The sequence below is a fragment of the Solanum verrucosum genome, unplaced genomic scaffold (genome assembly GCF_900185275.1).
Source record: "Solanum verrucosum unplaced genomic scaffold, falcon-dt-bn FXZP01000062.1, whole genome shotgun sequence".
Taxonomy (NCBI): Eukaryota; Viridiplantae; Streptophyta; class Magnoliopsida; order Solanales; family Solanaceae; genus Solanum; species Solanum verrucosum.
Window position 1 is genome coordinate 5,424,061 of NW_026020477.1, and position 12,653 is coordinate 5,436,713.

Genomic DNA, 12,653 nt, shown 5'->3' on the forward strand with positions numbered 1-12,653 from the left:
TGCTTACAATTGCTGAATATCGCATTGACTCTCCACCAACAATACTTCTCCAGATGTTTACAATGTTTGCACGGAGGGAACTTCTGCTTCACATCTCCACTATTGTTTCCTTCACCATGCTTGTCCGTATTCTTTTGGTTGAACTGTTGCTTTCCTTTACCAAATATTTGCTTTTGTACAGAGAAAGCTCCTTCAGTGAACTTGTCCCATCTCATTGTACTCCTTTGCTCTTGTGCTTGAAGAGCACTCATTAGTTCACCTAATGAAAGTTTGCCCAGGTCCTTAAATTCTTCAAGAGAGGAAGTCTTAGATTCAAACCTCCACAAGAACTTTCTCCACAATTTGTTTGTTTGTATATTCTTCACCAAGAAGTCTAATGTTATTAACAATTAAGGAGATTCTATCAGCATACTTAGTGATTGTTTCATCCTCATGCATATTCAAGGACTGAAACTCTCTTTTCAGGTTCAACACTTGCATTTGACGTGTTCTATCGCTGCCTTGATATTCTTCTTTCAACCTATCCCAAGCCTCTTTTGCTCTTTTGCAAGCCATGATTCTGTAAACACACAGAATCTGCCACAACACTTTGCATAAGCGACTTGGCTTTAGATTTCTTTGCCTTCTCTTCATTGTTTGATTTGATTTGAGCCAAGGTAGGATTTGTTGGTAGAGCAGCAAATGGTTTATCTTCCGTCACAGTTTCCTCAAGTTCATAGGCTTCCAGAAAGGCTTGCATCTTCACAGACCAGATTGGATAATTTTCATCGGTGAAAGTGAATGGTGGATTTAAATGTAGGTTGTTGGATGTCATTTGTGTTGTAGGTTAAAACTTTTTGGTCCTGTAACATCAACTAGAGGCTTTGATACCACTGTTAAAACAGAAACACTCAAGAAACTGATTGGAAGAATAAAAATAGAGTGAACTTATGAAATTCCAGTTGTATATTAATTTGCAGAAGAACTGAATTTATACAAGGAAAAACCTAACTATTCCTATCTAGTAGCCACTTACAAAGTGAATGTTAAAACTAAATAAGAACATGTGTCACTAACTTCAGAAAGTTGAGCAACTAAAGTTGATCAAGTCTAGCTAGAAAATAGAAAGCACTAAACTGAAATAAGTAAAAAACAGTTAAAATAATAAGCTGGAAAAAAATGTCAATGGTCTAACAAAATGAAGTAAACATGACTTTTATTCAAAATTACGTGTAGCTTTATCAAATACAAAAAACTACTTGAACATTGATAAACCTAGATTCTCAATTGTGAATCCACCATCAATAATAAAATCTTGGCCATTAACATACTTGGACTCATCACTTGCTAGGAAAACAGCTGTTTCGGCGACATCATTAGGAGTAAGTGTAGCACCTTTTAAGGTAGAATAAACATCTGAATCTTCCTTCCCCATCTTTTTTAAGGTATTTAAAGCTGATGCCGTAAGAATAACGTATGGCGACACACAATTCACACGAATGCCATATCGTCCTAAATCAACTGCAGCATTCCGAGTAAGTCCTAACAAGCCATGTTTTGAACTCGTGTAGGCATGAGGACAAACACCACCTATGGATGAACAAACACTACCAGTTGTAATTATGCTACCTTGAACGCGAGGGATCATGACTCGTGCTGCTTGTTTAATTCCAAGAAATGTACCTGCCAGGGAAATTAAATTTGTACTTTTTAGTCTCGGACATATGGACGAATTTTCATTCTGATCACAACATGCTTTTCAATAACTCCAAGTTAAATATGTTGAGTAAAATATCACAAGGATCAAAGCCAGAATATAATGACTTTTTCCATACCTACGAGGTTAGTACTAATGACTTTTTCGAAGTCAGATTTTTCATTTTCAAGAATATTGGATTTGACTGCTCCCATAATACCAGCATTATTGTACATGATGTCTAGCTTGCCATACTTGTCTACAACAATGTTCACAACATTTTCTAGGTCTTCCTCTTTTGTAACATCACAATGCACAAAGGTAGTTGATGATGGATCCAAATCTTTGCAAACTTTATGTGCCAAGTCGTCTTGAATGTCTGCAATCACCACTTTGGCTCCATACCTAGAGAAAAGTTTCGCAGCTGCTTCACCAATGCCACTAGCAGCACCAGTTATAATTGCAACTTTACCTTTAAGCCTAAAATAAATAATAATGATGTGTGTTACTCCTTAACATTTCATGAGTTTTTGTCTATTGGCCATGTATAATATTACCACCTCCGTCCAAAGTAAGTATTATCCTAGTAAACATTACGCTATAAATACAATATATAGTTTATTAATCTATCTTTATTTAATAAATATTTTTTCTAGAAATAAACATTATTCAGAAGATGGAATATAATAATATAGATTGAAAACTTATAAAATTTTGTCTTGAATTCCTAAGATGAGACTTATTTTGGAACAGAGTATAAACTAAAAGCTACTTTTCCACAGAAGATAACATTAATGTTGCCAATAAGAATCTCGGCAACAGGGCAGGGTAAAAAAGGGGTGGGGCGAGGAGGGGCAGGGCAGGACAAAACAGGGCAAGTAAACTACAATTAAAATTCTAAATGGGACGGGGCGGAGCTAAACAATATACATATGTGAAGTTCTACTCTTGTAATTAGAAACATGTTAGTTAAATTTTCTGTTATAAGATACCGTAATAACAGCAAGCACTGTTTGTGATCAACACTTTGTCTTACCCATGAAAACTAAGCACTGTAACTTTAAAATTTTATCTTTATATAACTTTTTATCCATATATTATTTTCTTTTAAAAAAAAAGGATAAGCAAAGCTTCATTGATAATATTTTGATTATCTTAAAATTTTCTAAACTATCGTTACAAATTTGAAAAAATAATAATTGAAGGAGCTAAGTAGGGCGAGACGAGCTAAATAGGGCCAGATCGGGCAGGTTGAAAAACAATATAATATTAAATAAATCGGGTAGGGCAGGTTGAATCTATGATAGAGTAAGGCTTCACCTATCCCATCCCGCCCTATTGTGAGCCCTGTTGCCATTCTTGTCAGAATTCAACAAATATCAGGCAGGAAACATTAAGCTTTTCCCATTACTCACTTGGGTTGTGCTCTGTTTGCAGAAGGAAGATAATAAACAATTAGAGGATGGCACACAAAACTTGTCACTTTTTAAAAAATGTATATATGACGTACGATAGAAGAATCTCCCCATTTTTTAGTTTGTTTGAATGCCCTCATATTATGATTAAGACATTAGGAAAATAGGAGTAGGGTCTTTTGTCATTTAGGGTGTGTTTGGTATGAGGAAAATATTTTTCATCGAAAATGTTTTAATGTTTTTCTCGAAAAATAAGTGGATTTCTAACTTATTTTCTCATATTTGGTTGGTGAGTAGAAATATATTTTGATGTTTTGTTGGTGAATGAAAAATATTTTTCAGAAAATATCTTTATTTTTTGCTTGAGACTAAAAAATACTCTTTAAAAAAATAATTTTTGATCCGAAAATCAACCCCGATAATTGATTTAAGACTCGACCCCAACATCCAAACTAGGACAAGACCCCGATAACCATTTTGTAATCCAACCCTGAGATTTGACTTAGGACCTCACCCAGGAAAAAAAATTTCAAAAACAATATTTTTTTAAAAAAGATCGATGGGGTCGCAGGGGAGGGATAGGGATGGCGTAAAATTTTATTTTTTTTAAATTTGAAATATGTTTCAAAAATATTTTTCTCCATGCCAAACACACTCTTAATCACAACCTGCAAAATATAGAAGCTATTGGCAATCCAATCTATAACTAAAGCTATTGAATTTGTGGATGAAAGCTTGAATGTTGCTGGTTTTCGTTGATGTTCTTCACAGAGAAAGACTCTTTGTGTATGAATCTATTGTGAGTTATTTTTAAAAGGTGGTTTGGTAGAGTTTATTAGAATAATTTTAAATAGAGTGTATTAGGAATGTTGAGATTAGCTATGTTATGATTATTTTTTATCTACGGTTTGATTCAGTGTATTTAGGGTAGTTTTTCTTTTAACTATGCTTATGATCATGTAAACTTGACTCTCGTTGACTTGATACATTCTTTTAAAAAATTATATTATTATTAAACTAACCTTATTAGTGATGCGCTAGAATTCTAAATTTGAGTACTATTTCCTTTGTTATTTATACTTGTCCACTATTTCATAAATAAACTTTTATTTTTACCTGTCATTTTTAATATATTTAGAAAAGATAATTTTTTTTATCATGATTTACCATTAGCATTAATCACTTATTTCTCAAATCATTTTTCAAGACATAATACTAAACATCAAATAATAGGGGTTGTGTAGTAAAATAGTCATGTCAAATTATTTTTTTCTTAAATGGATGGGTCAAGTCCAAATGTGACAAATAAAAATGAACAAAGAGAGTACTATTTTATGTAGTTATTTAATACTAAAGGCTAGCTTTGTTGGAGAATAAGTTATCTCGGAATAAATTATCCCGTATTTTATTCCAACCAAATATGGGATAACCCATCCTATTAATTCCAAAATTTATTATGTCTTATCCTCATGCCAAACGACGCCTAAGGGTCGTATGAGAAAAAAAAAGCTATTTTGATATGTTAAAATAAACAAGTAAAATGAAATATCTATGTTTGAATAGGGACCAAGTAAAATGAAATGAATGGAGCATTAACTGTCCTTAATATGCTAATATCATAATTTATTATGTCCTAGTTATATAACTTATAATATTGAATAAAATATAAAACCAATATATGTATTAATCATACATAAATGAAGGGGTCGTTTGATAGTTGTATAAAATAAGTCTTATCCCTGTATTAGAGTCCGTATAACGTATACGACGTTTGGTAGGTGGATAAGAAAAAGGTTATTCATGTATATAATTAATACTACATTTGGTAGGTGGATAATAAAAAAGTTATTCATGTATATATATAACTAATACATGTATAACTCTATCCAACAACTAAATGACCCCTAAAAATCTACTAGAAAAATAATTAAATTATGTCATAACTAATACATAACTTTGTTATTCATGTATTATATTTTTTATACCATGTTTGATTTGCAAAAAGAATCAAAGTTATTCATGTATTAATTTTACACAATGTTTGATTGTAAGTTTTCAAAAATTGTATAAAAGTTATTCATCTATTAATTTTATACAATGTTTGATATGGTAGCTTTTCAAGTGTTATATAAAACTTATTCCAGTATTAATTAATTAATTTATAGGATGTTTGGTTGCAGTTTTTATAATCCTACATAATTAATACTTGTAGAAATTATGAGGAAATCTATGTATAATTTATGCGGAATAGAAGGTGGAATAAGTTGTGTGTATTAGTTATACATGTATTAAAATAGTAAATTACTTCTTTACCCCTATCAATTTACTTTTGCAACAAATCAAATAATTAATACATGTAAAAAAAAGCACTATGAGTTTTCTTGCTTTGGGTTTTTTATCTTCTTAATTACTTTTAGTTTCCTTGCTTCACTTTTTGTTAATTAATTTCTTTGGGGGCAAGGCAGTGACTACTAATTGTAATTAATTTCATTTGCATAGTTTCTCTGTAACGCACTACCAATACAAGTTTTAATTTTTTTAGTTATTTTTTATTTCTTTTAATTTAAACTATCTATCGCTTAATTATTTTATCATATTGAGTAAAAATTACTTAATTACTTTTAGTTATTTTGTATTTACTTTATTGTTTTTAACTATTGATATTTATTTAATTTTAATGTGTTATTTATATAGTTTTTTTATTTCAATGGTTATAATAAACATTAGCTCACTAATTATATATTGGATTAAGAAATAAAAATTAGCTCACTAATGTATTGTAATCTCGACATAATTAAATCATGCATAAATAATATCTACATAATACGTGTATAACTAAATCTTGCATAACTAAACTCTACCTAACTAATATATAAAACTAATACATGTATAACTAAATCTTGCATAACTAAACTCTAGATAACTAATATTATAATACATATATAACTAACACAATCTTGCATAACTAAACTCTAGATAACTAATATTATAATACATATATAACTAACACGCACATTACGAATATATGCGTAACTATATCCAACTACCGTACGACTCCTAAGTGATGAAGTGTGGGAAGGACAAGAATGACCTTGTGGACCTTCTATTAGTGGTGGGGAAGGTTGTCACTTGGTGATGAGCCGCTAGTGATGGCTGAGTTGGTTCCCATTTCTATTATTTTTTTTGGAAATGACCCAAAAAATGAATAAATACTTTTTTTTAATGTGTTGGAAAAAAGATTTGAGGGCATTCAAGAAATTTAAAAAAATGGAGATATTGCTTGTTTACTATCTATCTTTCAGTAGTAGTTGAGCAAGATATATTAGAGCACCAAAACTGTGATCATACTGATAGATGTTAAAAAGTGAAATGAGAATTTTGAAGTTTTAAATTTAAATTTTGATGGTAATAAAAATTCACTAGATAATTTCATCTTATTTGTCATAATTTTAATAAATAAATTCACCTTATATCTGCTGAAAGATGTCACAAATCCTATAAAACTAATCAAAAACATATTCAAGTTGATCCAATCATCACAATTATAAAAATATATAAAAAAAATGTCTAACCTTCTTGATATGTGGGCAGCCATTGGAAACTGTAAATAGCCCTAAAAGACTTCAAGTTGGAACAGAAAAGTAAAATGTTTGGACACTAGTGCGATATTTATATATTTAAAAGGAGAGATAGGATAGAAGGATTATTAGCCACAAATTGGGGGAAATGCATCATGAAAAGTCAGTTATAGACTTAGGGGTCGTTTGGTAGAGTGTATTAGGAAAAATAACGCATGCATTAGCACTGTGTATTACTAGTACCTTGTTTGGTACTCTTTTCCAACTTATGTATAACTAATGCTTGCATTAGTTATACACTCTATTGTGTATTAAAGTGTGTATTGCTAATACCATGGATTTCTAGGTATTAGCAATGCAATGGTTTTAATGCATGCATTAGATTAACTAATGACAAAACTACCCTCTATTAATAATAATAATAATAATAATAATAATAATTAATTATTATAATAATAATTATTATTATTATAATTATTATTATATTATTATTATTATTATTTTTGTAAAAGAATGTGGGGGTATTTTTGTAAACAAATATTTTTTTAATAGTCTTTATACAAGGCTTGCTATTTCCAATACATCAAACCAAACAATGTATAAGAAATAATGCAAACATAACTAATGCAAGCATTACTAATGCTTGCATTACTAATGCATGCATTACTAATACATCATATTCAGCATTATTCTTATACACTCTACCAAACGACCCCTTTAAACTATTGTGATGATCTATTACGCACTTGAATTATTTAAAAGTGAATTTATTTAAACACTAACATAGATATAACCAGTCACATGATGAGAACGTGTTTCACACTCGCGCCACATCATCATCATGTCACTATCACATCAATAATTACGTCAGATTTTTAAAAAAAAATACATGTCACTCAATTGCATCTTCTTCCCTATACGCCATCAAATCCACCATTAAAACGCTATCATTGTTGTTATTATCACCAAATTCACTTTTTCACCATCATAAATTTCACCACCCACAACCAATTCACCACCAGCATCATCCCACAACCATTGCCATCATAAAAAAATGATAACAACCATTAAATTTAACTAAATTCACCATTGGAACCACATCACTACCAATATTGAAATTCATCAATCATAACCATAAATTTCAGCACCCACATCAAAATCACGAGTTTCATTGTCATTATCGAAATTAAAAATCTTGCCACCACTAAGTTTATAATCCATCACCAAATGCACCACAAAAAAATATTACAATTACAAATTTTATTCAAGCTCAAAGAGGAGAATGACGTTTAATATTACTAATTTTGAAGAAAATCTAAATAGAATTGGTTTGAGAGAGAAGTAAGATCTATAAACATACATTAAAAAATTTGAATTTTGTACAAAATCTAGAAACTTTTTACATAGAAAAAGAAAGATCTAAAAAATTTCTTTTTTCAAATGCTCACAATCAATAAAAAAGATAAAAATAATTGAATAATTAATGCTTGACTTCATGAAATTGATGTGGAAATAGTAAAAATTGACCAATTTTAGATGTCTCGCCGAAATTTTTTCGAGCAGTGAACCTAATTAATTAACAACTTCACCAATCTTTGCAATGAATTTCTATTCTGCAATGTTATTTTCTATTTTTTTTCTTGAAAATTTATCATAAAATAATATTTTTTTCCTTGGTCATAGCAAAAAGAGTGTTTGTGATAAAACAAATAATGGAGTAGAAGAAAGGTGGGGTAACGTGAAGAAGAAGGATGGGTGGGAAATAAAATTTACCCTTTTTTTTTACTCAAATGCGCCCTTATTTATTTTGTATTTAATTTATTTCCACATCAGCTTTGAGAGTGGTATTAAAATTCACTTTTGAGTAATATAGGTGTTTAATAGATTGTCCCAATAATTTAAGAGTGTAACTGAATTTTCGGGACAACTTCAGGAGTGTATTTATGTCGTTTTCCGCTACAATTTTTCTAAATGATTTGACAAACTATGACGTCATACTCTTAGGGATCGATACGCATAATTGGATTATTAAAGATATTTCATAAATTATTTTATTTATTTTTTATATAGAATAGTAATTATATAATTTTAGCATAAATAATTGGATAAATAACTTCACGTCAATGCCTTTTCACCCCTAGATCTAGGGATGTGCATTCGATTTATTGATTTGGTTTTGCACTATTTGATTTGGATTTTTTGGTTTTTAGTTTTGTAAAAGTGTAACCCAATTCGATCCAAGATAAATTTGATTTTGTTCGGTTTTCCTCTATTCGGTTCGGTTTTTTTCGATTTGGTTATTCGGTTATGTCAATAATTAATAACATAACCAAAGTAACAATATTAAATCCCTTAAATATACTTTCTAATATAAATCATAAGTAAAACTTAAAACACAATGTTTATAAGTATACCTATTAAAGATGTTCAAACTTAAAATATAGACGTAATCATTATGAAAGACAATAACCAAAAAGGAACAAAAAGTGGTTAACTCTAATTTAATTCTAAACCTAAATACTTTATATATCTAATTCGATTTTATCGGTTTTTATTTTTTAAAATCCGAAACCAAACAAAGCCATAAATTTAAAAGACTAAAAGCGTTCGGTGCATATTTAAGGAAATATTTGAACGTTCCCTCAAACGTAAGAAACGTCTTTTTTTATTATTTTCTTTTACATTTATCAAGTAAAATTAATTACTTGAACATGGATAAACCTGGATTCTCAACAGTGAATCCTCCATCAACAATTAAATCATGGCCACTCACATACTTAGACTCGTCACTTGCTAAGAAAACAGCAGCTTCAGCCACATCATTGGGAGTAAGTGTAGCACCTTTCAAGTTAGAATAAACATCTGAACTGTCCTTGCCTATTTTTTTTAAGGCATCTAAACCCATAGTTGTAAGAACAGCGTATGGCGACACACAATTCACACGAATACCATATCGTCCTAAATCAACTGCAGCATTCCGAGTAAGTCCTAAAACACCATGCTTTGAGCTCGTGTAGGCATGAGAACAAACACCGCCTATCGATGCACAAACACTAGCAGTGGAAATTATGCTACCTTGACCTCGAGGGATCATGACTCGGGCTGCTTCTTTAATCCCCACAAATGTACCTGCCAGGGATAAATATAATGTATAAGTTTGACTGATTAGGTTGATCAGGAGTTCAATATGCTTGAATTATCATAACAATCCATAAGCTAGGAATAAAAAGTTCAATTATTTCATACCTATGAGGTTAATGTTAATAACTTTCTCGAATTCAGATTTTTCATTATCAAGAATGTTGGATTTTATTTCATCCACAAAACCCGCATTGTTGTACATGATGTCGAGTTTGCCGTACTTGAAAACCGCAGTGTTCACCACATTTTTTAGGTCATCTTCTTTTGTAACGTCACAATGAACATAGGTGATTGATGATGGATCCAAATTTTCACAAACTTTTTGGGCCAAGTCATCTTGAATGTCTGCAATCACCACTATAGCTCCATGTCTCGTGAAAAGTCTTGCAGCCACTTCACCGATGCCACTAGCAGCACCAGTTATGATTGCAACTTTACCTTCAAGCCTAAAGTAATACAATGGCCATGGATGTTATTTTAATATTTCCTTTCATATTTATGTTTTATGTAATATATGGTTAATCACATAAAAAGATACTATAACTTTGCTTAACATTAATCTTGGGCTTAACTCATCGATGACATTCTAAAGTTGACACCATATTTCACTTATACGTCTTAGTCAAGTGACGTTCATTTTAAACACTTCATGTAAAGTTTCCTTGTGTCATTTTAACATTTTTTGCTTACATGACATAATGAGTGTATTACACTCTCATTGAATGGCGTGTGAAATAATTATTTAATTAATTTTAATTTTTTTTTCTTCTCCCCATTTTCTGGAGTTAATATCTCAAAAGGTCACTCAATTTTGAGAATTTATCTAGCAAAGTCATTGAACTTTGTTTTGTATCAATAAAATCACTCAACTTACATTTTTGTATCAAAAAAATCATTCAACTTAACTTTTGTATAAATAAAATCACTTAACTAAATTTATCATTGAATTTTTTTTTATATCACAAAATAGTATTTTTTATGCCAAGTTTACATTAATGGAGTTTAATTATTATGCATTTAATTAAGCAACAAATAAAGGTCTCTTGGGTTGGATATATATCACGGGTAAAGTGTTGATTTAGTGTGGTAATCCTATTAAATTAAGCGATTACATTAATAATTATGGCTGTCACGTCTCATTTGCAGTGGAAGTTTTGTAATTAAACTCCATTAATAAATGTATACATGGCATAAAAAATAACTACGAAAAGGAAAAAAAATTCCTGTGTAAAGCGCTAACTAATTTGTTTATCAAACTTCTCAATATTCACTGCTAGGTTAGGTTAAAGATTTTAAATTATAACCAACAAATAAGGGCTCCTGGGTGGGATATATCACGGGTAAAATGTTGGTTTAGTGTGTTAATCCTATTATATTAATAATTAAGGCTAAATTTAGTTAAATGGTTTTATTGATACAAATGTTAAAGTTGAGTGATTTTATTGATACAAAATAAAGTTTAATGACTTTATTAGATAAATTCTCAAAGTTGAATGACCTTTTAAGATATTAACTCCATTTTCTGCCACCATTTTTGCCTAAATTAAATTTCATCCACGGTAAACTAAGATTTCAACAAAATAACAGAGTAAACTTCTTTAAACTAAGTTAAAAAGAAAAATTTAAACCAACAAAAAAATTCCATTCACCATCAAGCTATTTATTAAGCCCAAAAAAAGGAAAAATGATCATAGCTGCAGATGTTTCTGCAAAAGGAAAAGCCAACGGGGGCGGCCAGTTTTACTGCAAAAGGCGTTTTGTTTTTGTCTGGGTGGCGGGGGTTGGGAACAAATCGGGAGGGGGATTTGGGGGTTTGGGGTGTTTCTGCAAAAGAGTTGAGGGGTATTTGGAGAAGACGACTCAGTTGGTGGGATGAGGTGGTTGTTCTTTTTATTGATTTCATATTTAATTTTTATTTTATTTGGTAATTATTTGGGTCATGTGTCATTAATTCATTGGTCTATTTTTATTTTTATTTTTACTAAAAAATTAATTATTTAAAAATTACTTTTGATACAAATGACAAATATTATCGTTTAATTTGTCATTTTATACATTATTCGCGAGTGTAAAATACGCACTATTTATTTTTGCTGACATTTAAAAAAGTGTCAAAATGACACAACAAAACTCTACATGAAGTGTCTAAAATAAGCATGACTCAGTTAAAATGTCTAAGTGAAATATAATAACAATTTTAGGAGATCACCGAATCAAGTCTTGATCGTATATAGTAACTTGGAAAATATAATAAGAATATTAAGTTACATTAATACTTATGAGTAGGAGCTCGTTATATACTATCAGGTATATATACAACTTAGATTGGGCAATCAATTAAGCCATGATATATTTGTTAAAGTTTATAAACGGTAGGAATATAATATAAATAGTTGAATAATATGACGGAGGATAAATTAAGTTGATCAATAAATAAAAGTTGAAGGGTCTCTTTAAACTCATAAATTACTACGGATCGGATAAAAAGCACATGACAGAGTAACTAGAAGAAAGTCATCAGATTATCTTAAAATATTATATCAAGAAATGTTTTACCTTCTTGCAAAATGTGCAGCCATTGAAAAAGTGTATAATAGCCGGCCCTAGCTCAAAGACTTCCAAGTGGAAAAGAAAAGCAAAATTGCTTGGACAAATTATGAGAAAAGTGTATGCTTCTGCTCTATTATATAAGGGATGGATAGGACAGAAGGAGAAATTTTTTTATTACGCGGCACACCTATTGTCAGTTGTGTGAGGCTTTCTTTGGCTGCCAACTGTACAAATGGGGATCATGTCGTACTATTTCATTTTATTTCATCTTTATTACTTTTCTTATTCATTTTA

At 30.3% G+C, this 12,653-nt stretch overlaps 2 protein-coding genes across 2 annotated transcripts; both read right to left on the minus strand.

Moving 5' to 3' along the window:
- Positions 1-1,215: 1,215 nt before the first annotated feature.
- On the minus strand, positions 1,216-6,747 carry LOC125809357 (borneol dehydrogenase, mitochondrial-like). The gene is made up of 3 exons (XM_049489013.1): positions 6,663-6,747; positions 1,815-2,155; positions 1,216-1,662 (listed from the first exon to the last, which is right to left on the minus strand). The coding sequence occupies exons 1-3, from the start codon at positions 6,683-6,685 to the stop codon at positions 1,235-1,237; spliced, it is 792 nt and encodes a 263-aa protein (XP_049344970.1). The 5' UTR covers positions 6,686-6,747; the 3' UTR covers positions 1,216-1,234.
- Positions 6,748-9,369: 2,622 nt separating this feature from the next.
- On the minus strand, positions 9,370-12,388 carry LOC125809360 (borneol dehydrogenase, mitochondrial-like). The gene is made up of 3 exons (XM_049489016.1): positions 12,366-12,388; positions 9,915-10,255; positions 9,370-9,797 (listed from the first exon to the last, which is right to left on the minus strand). The coding sequence occupies exons 1-3, from the start codon at positions 12,386-12,388 to the stop codon at positions 9,370-9,372; spliced, it is 792 nt and encodes a 263-aa protein (XP_049344973.1).
- Positions 12,389-12,653: the final 265 nt, after the last annotated feature.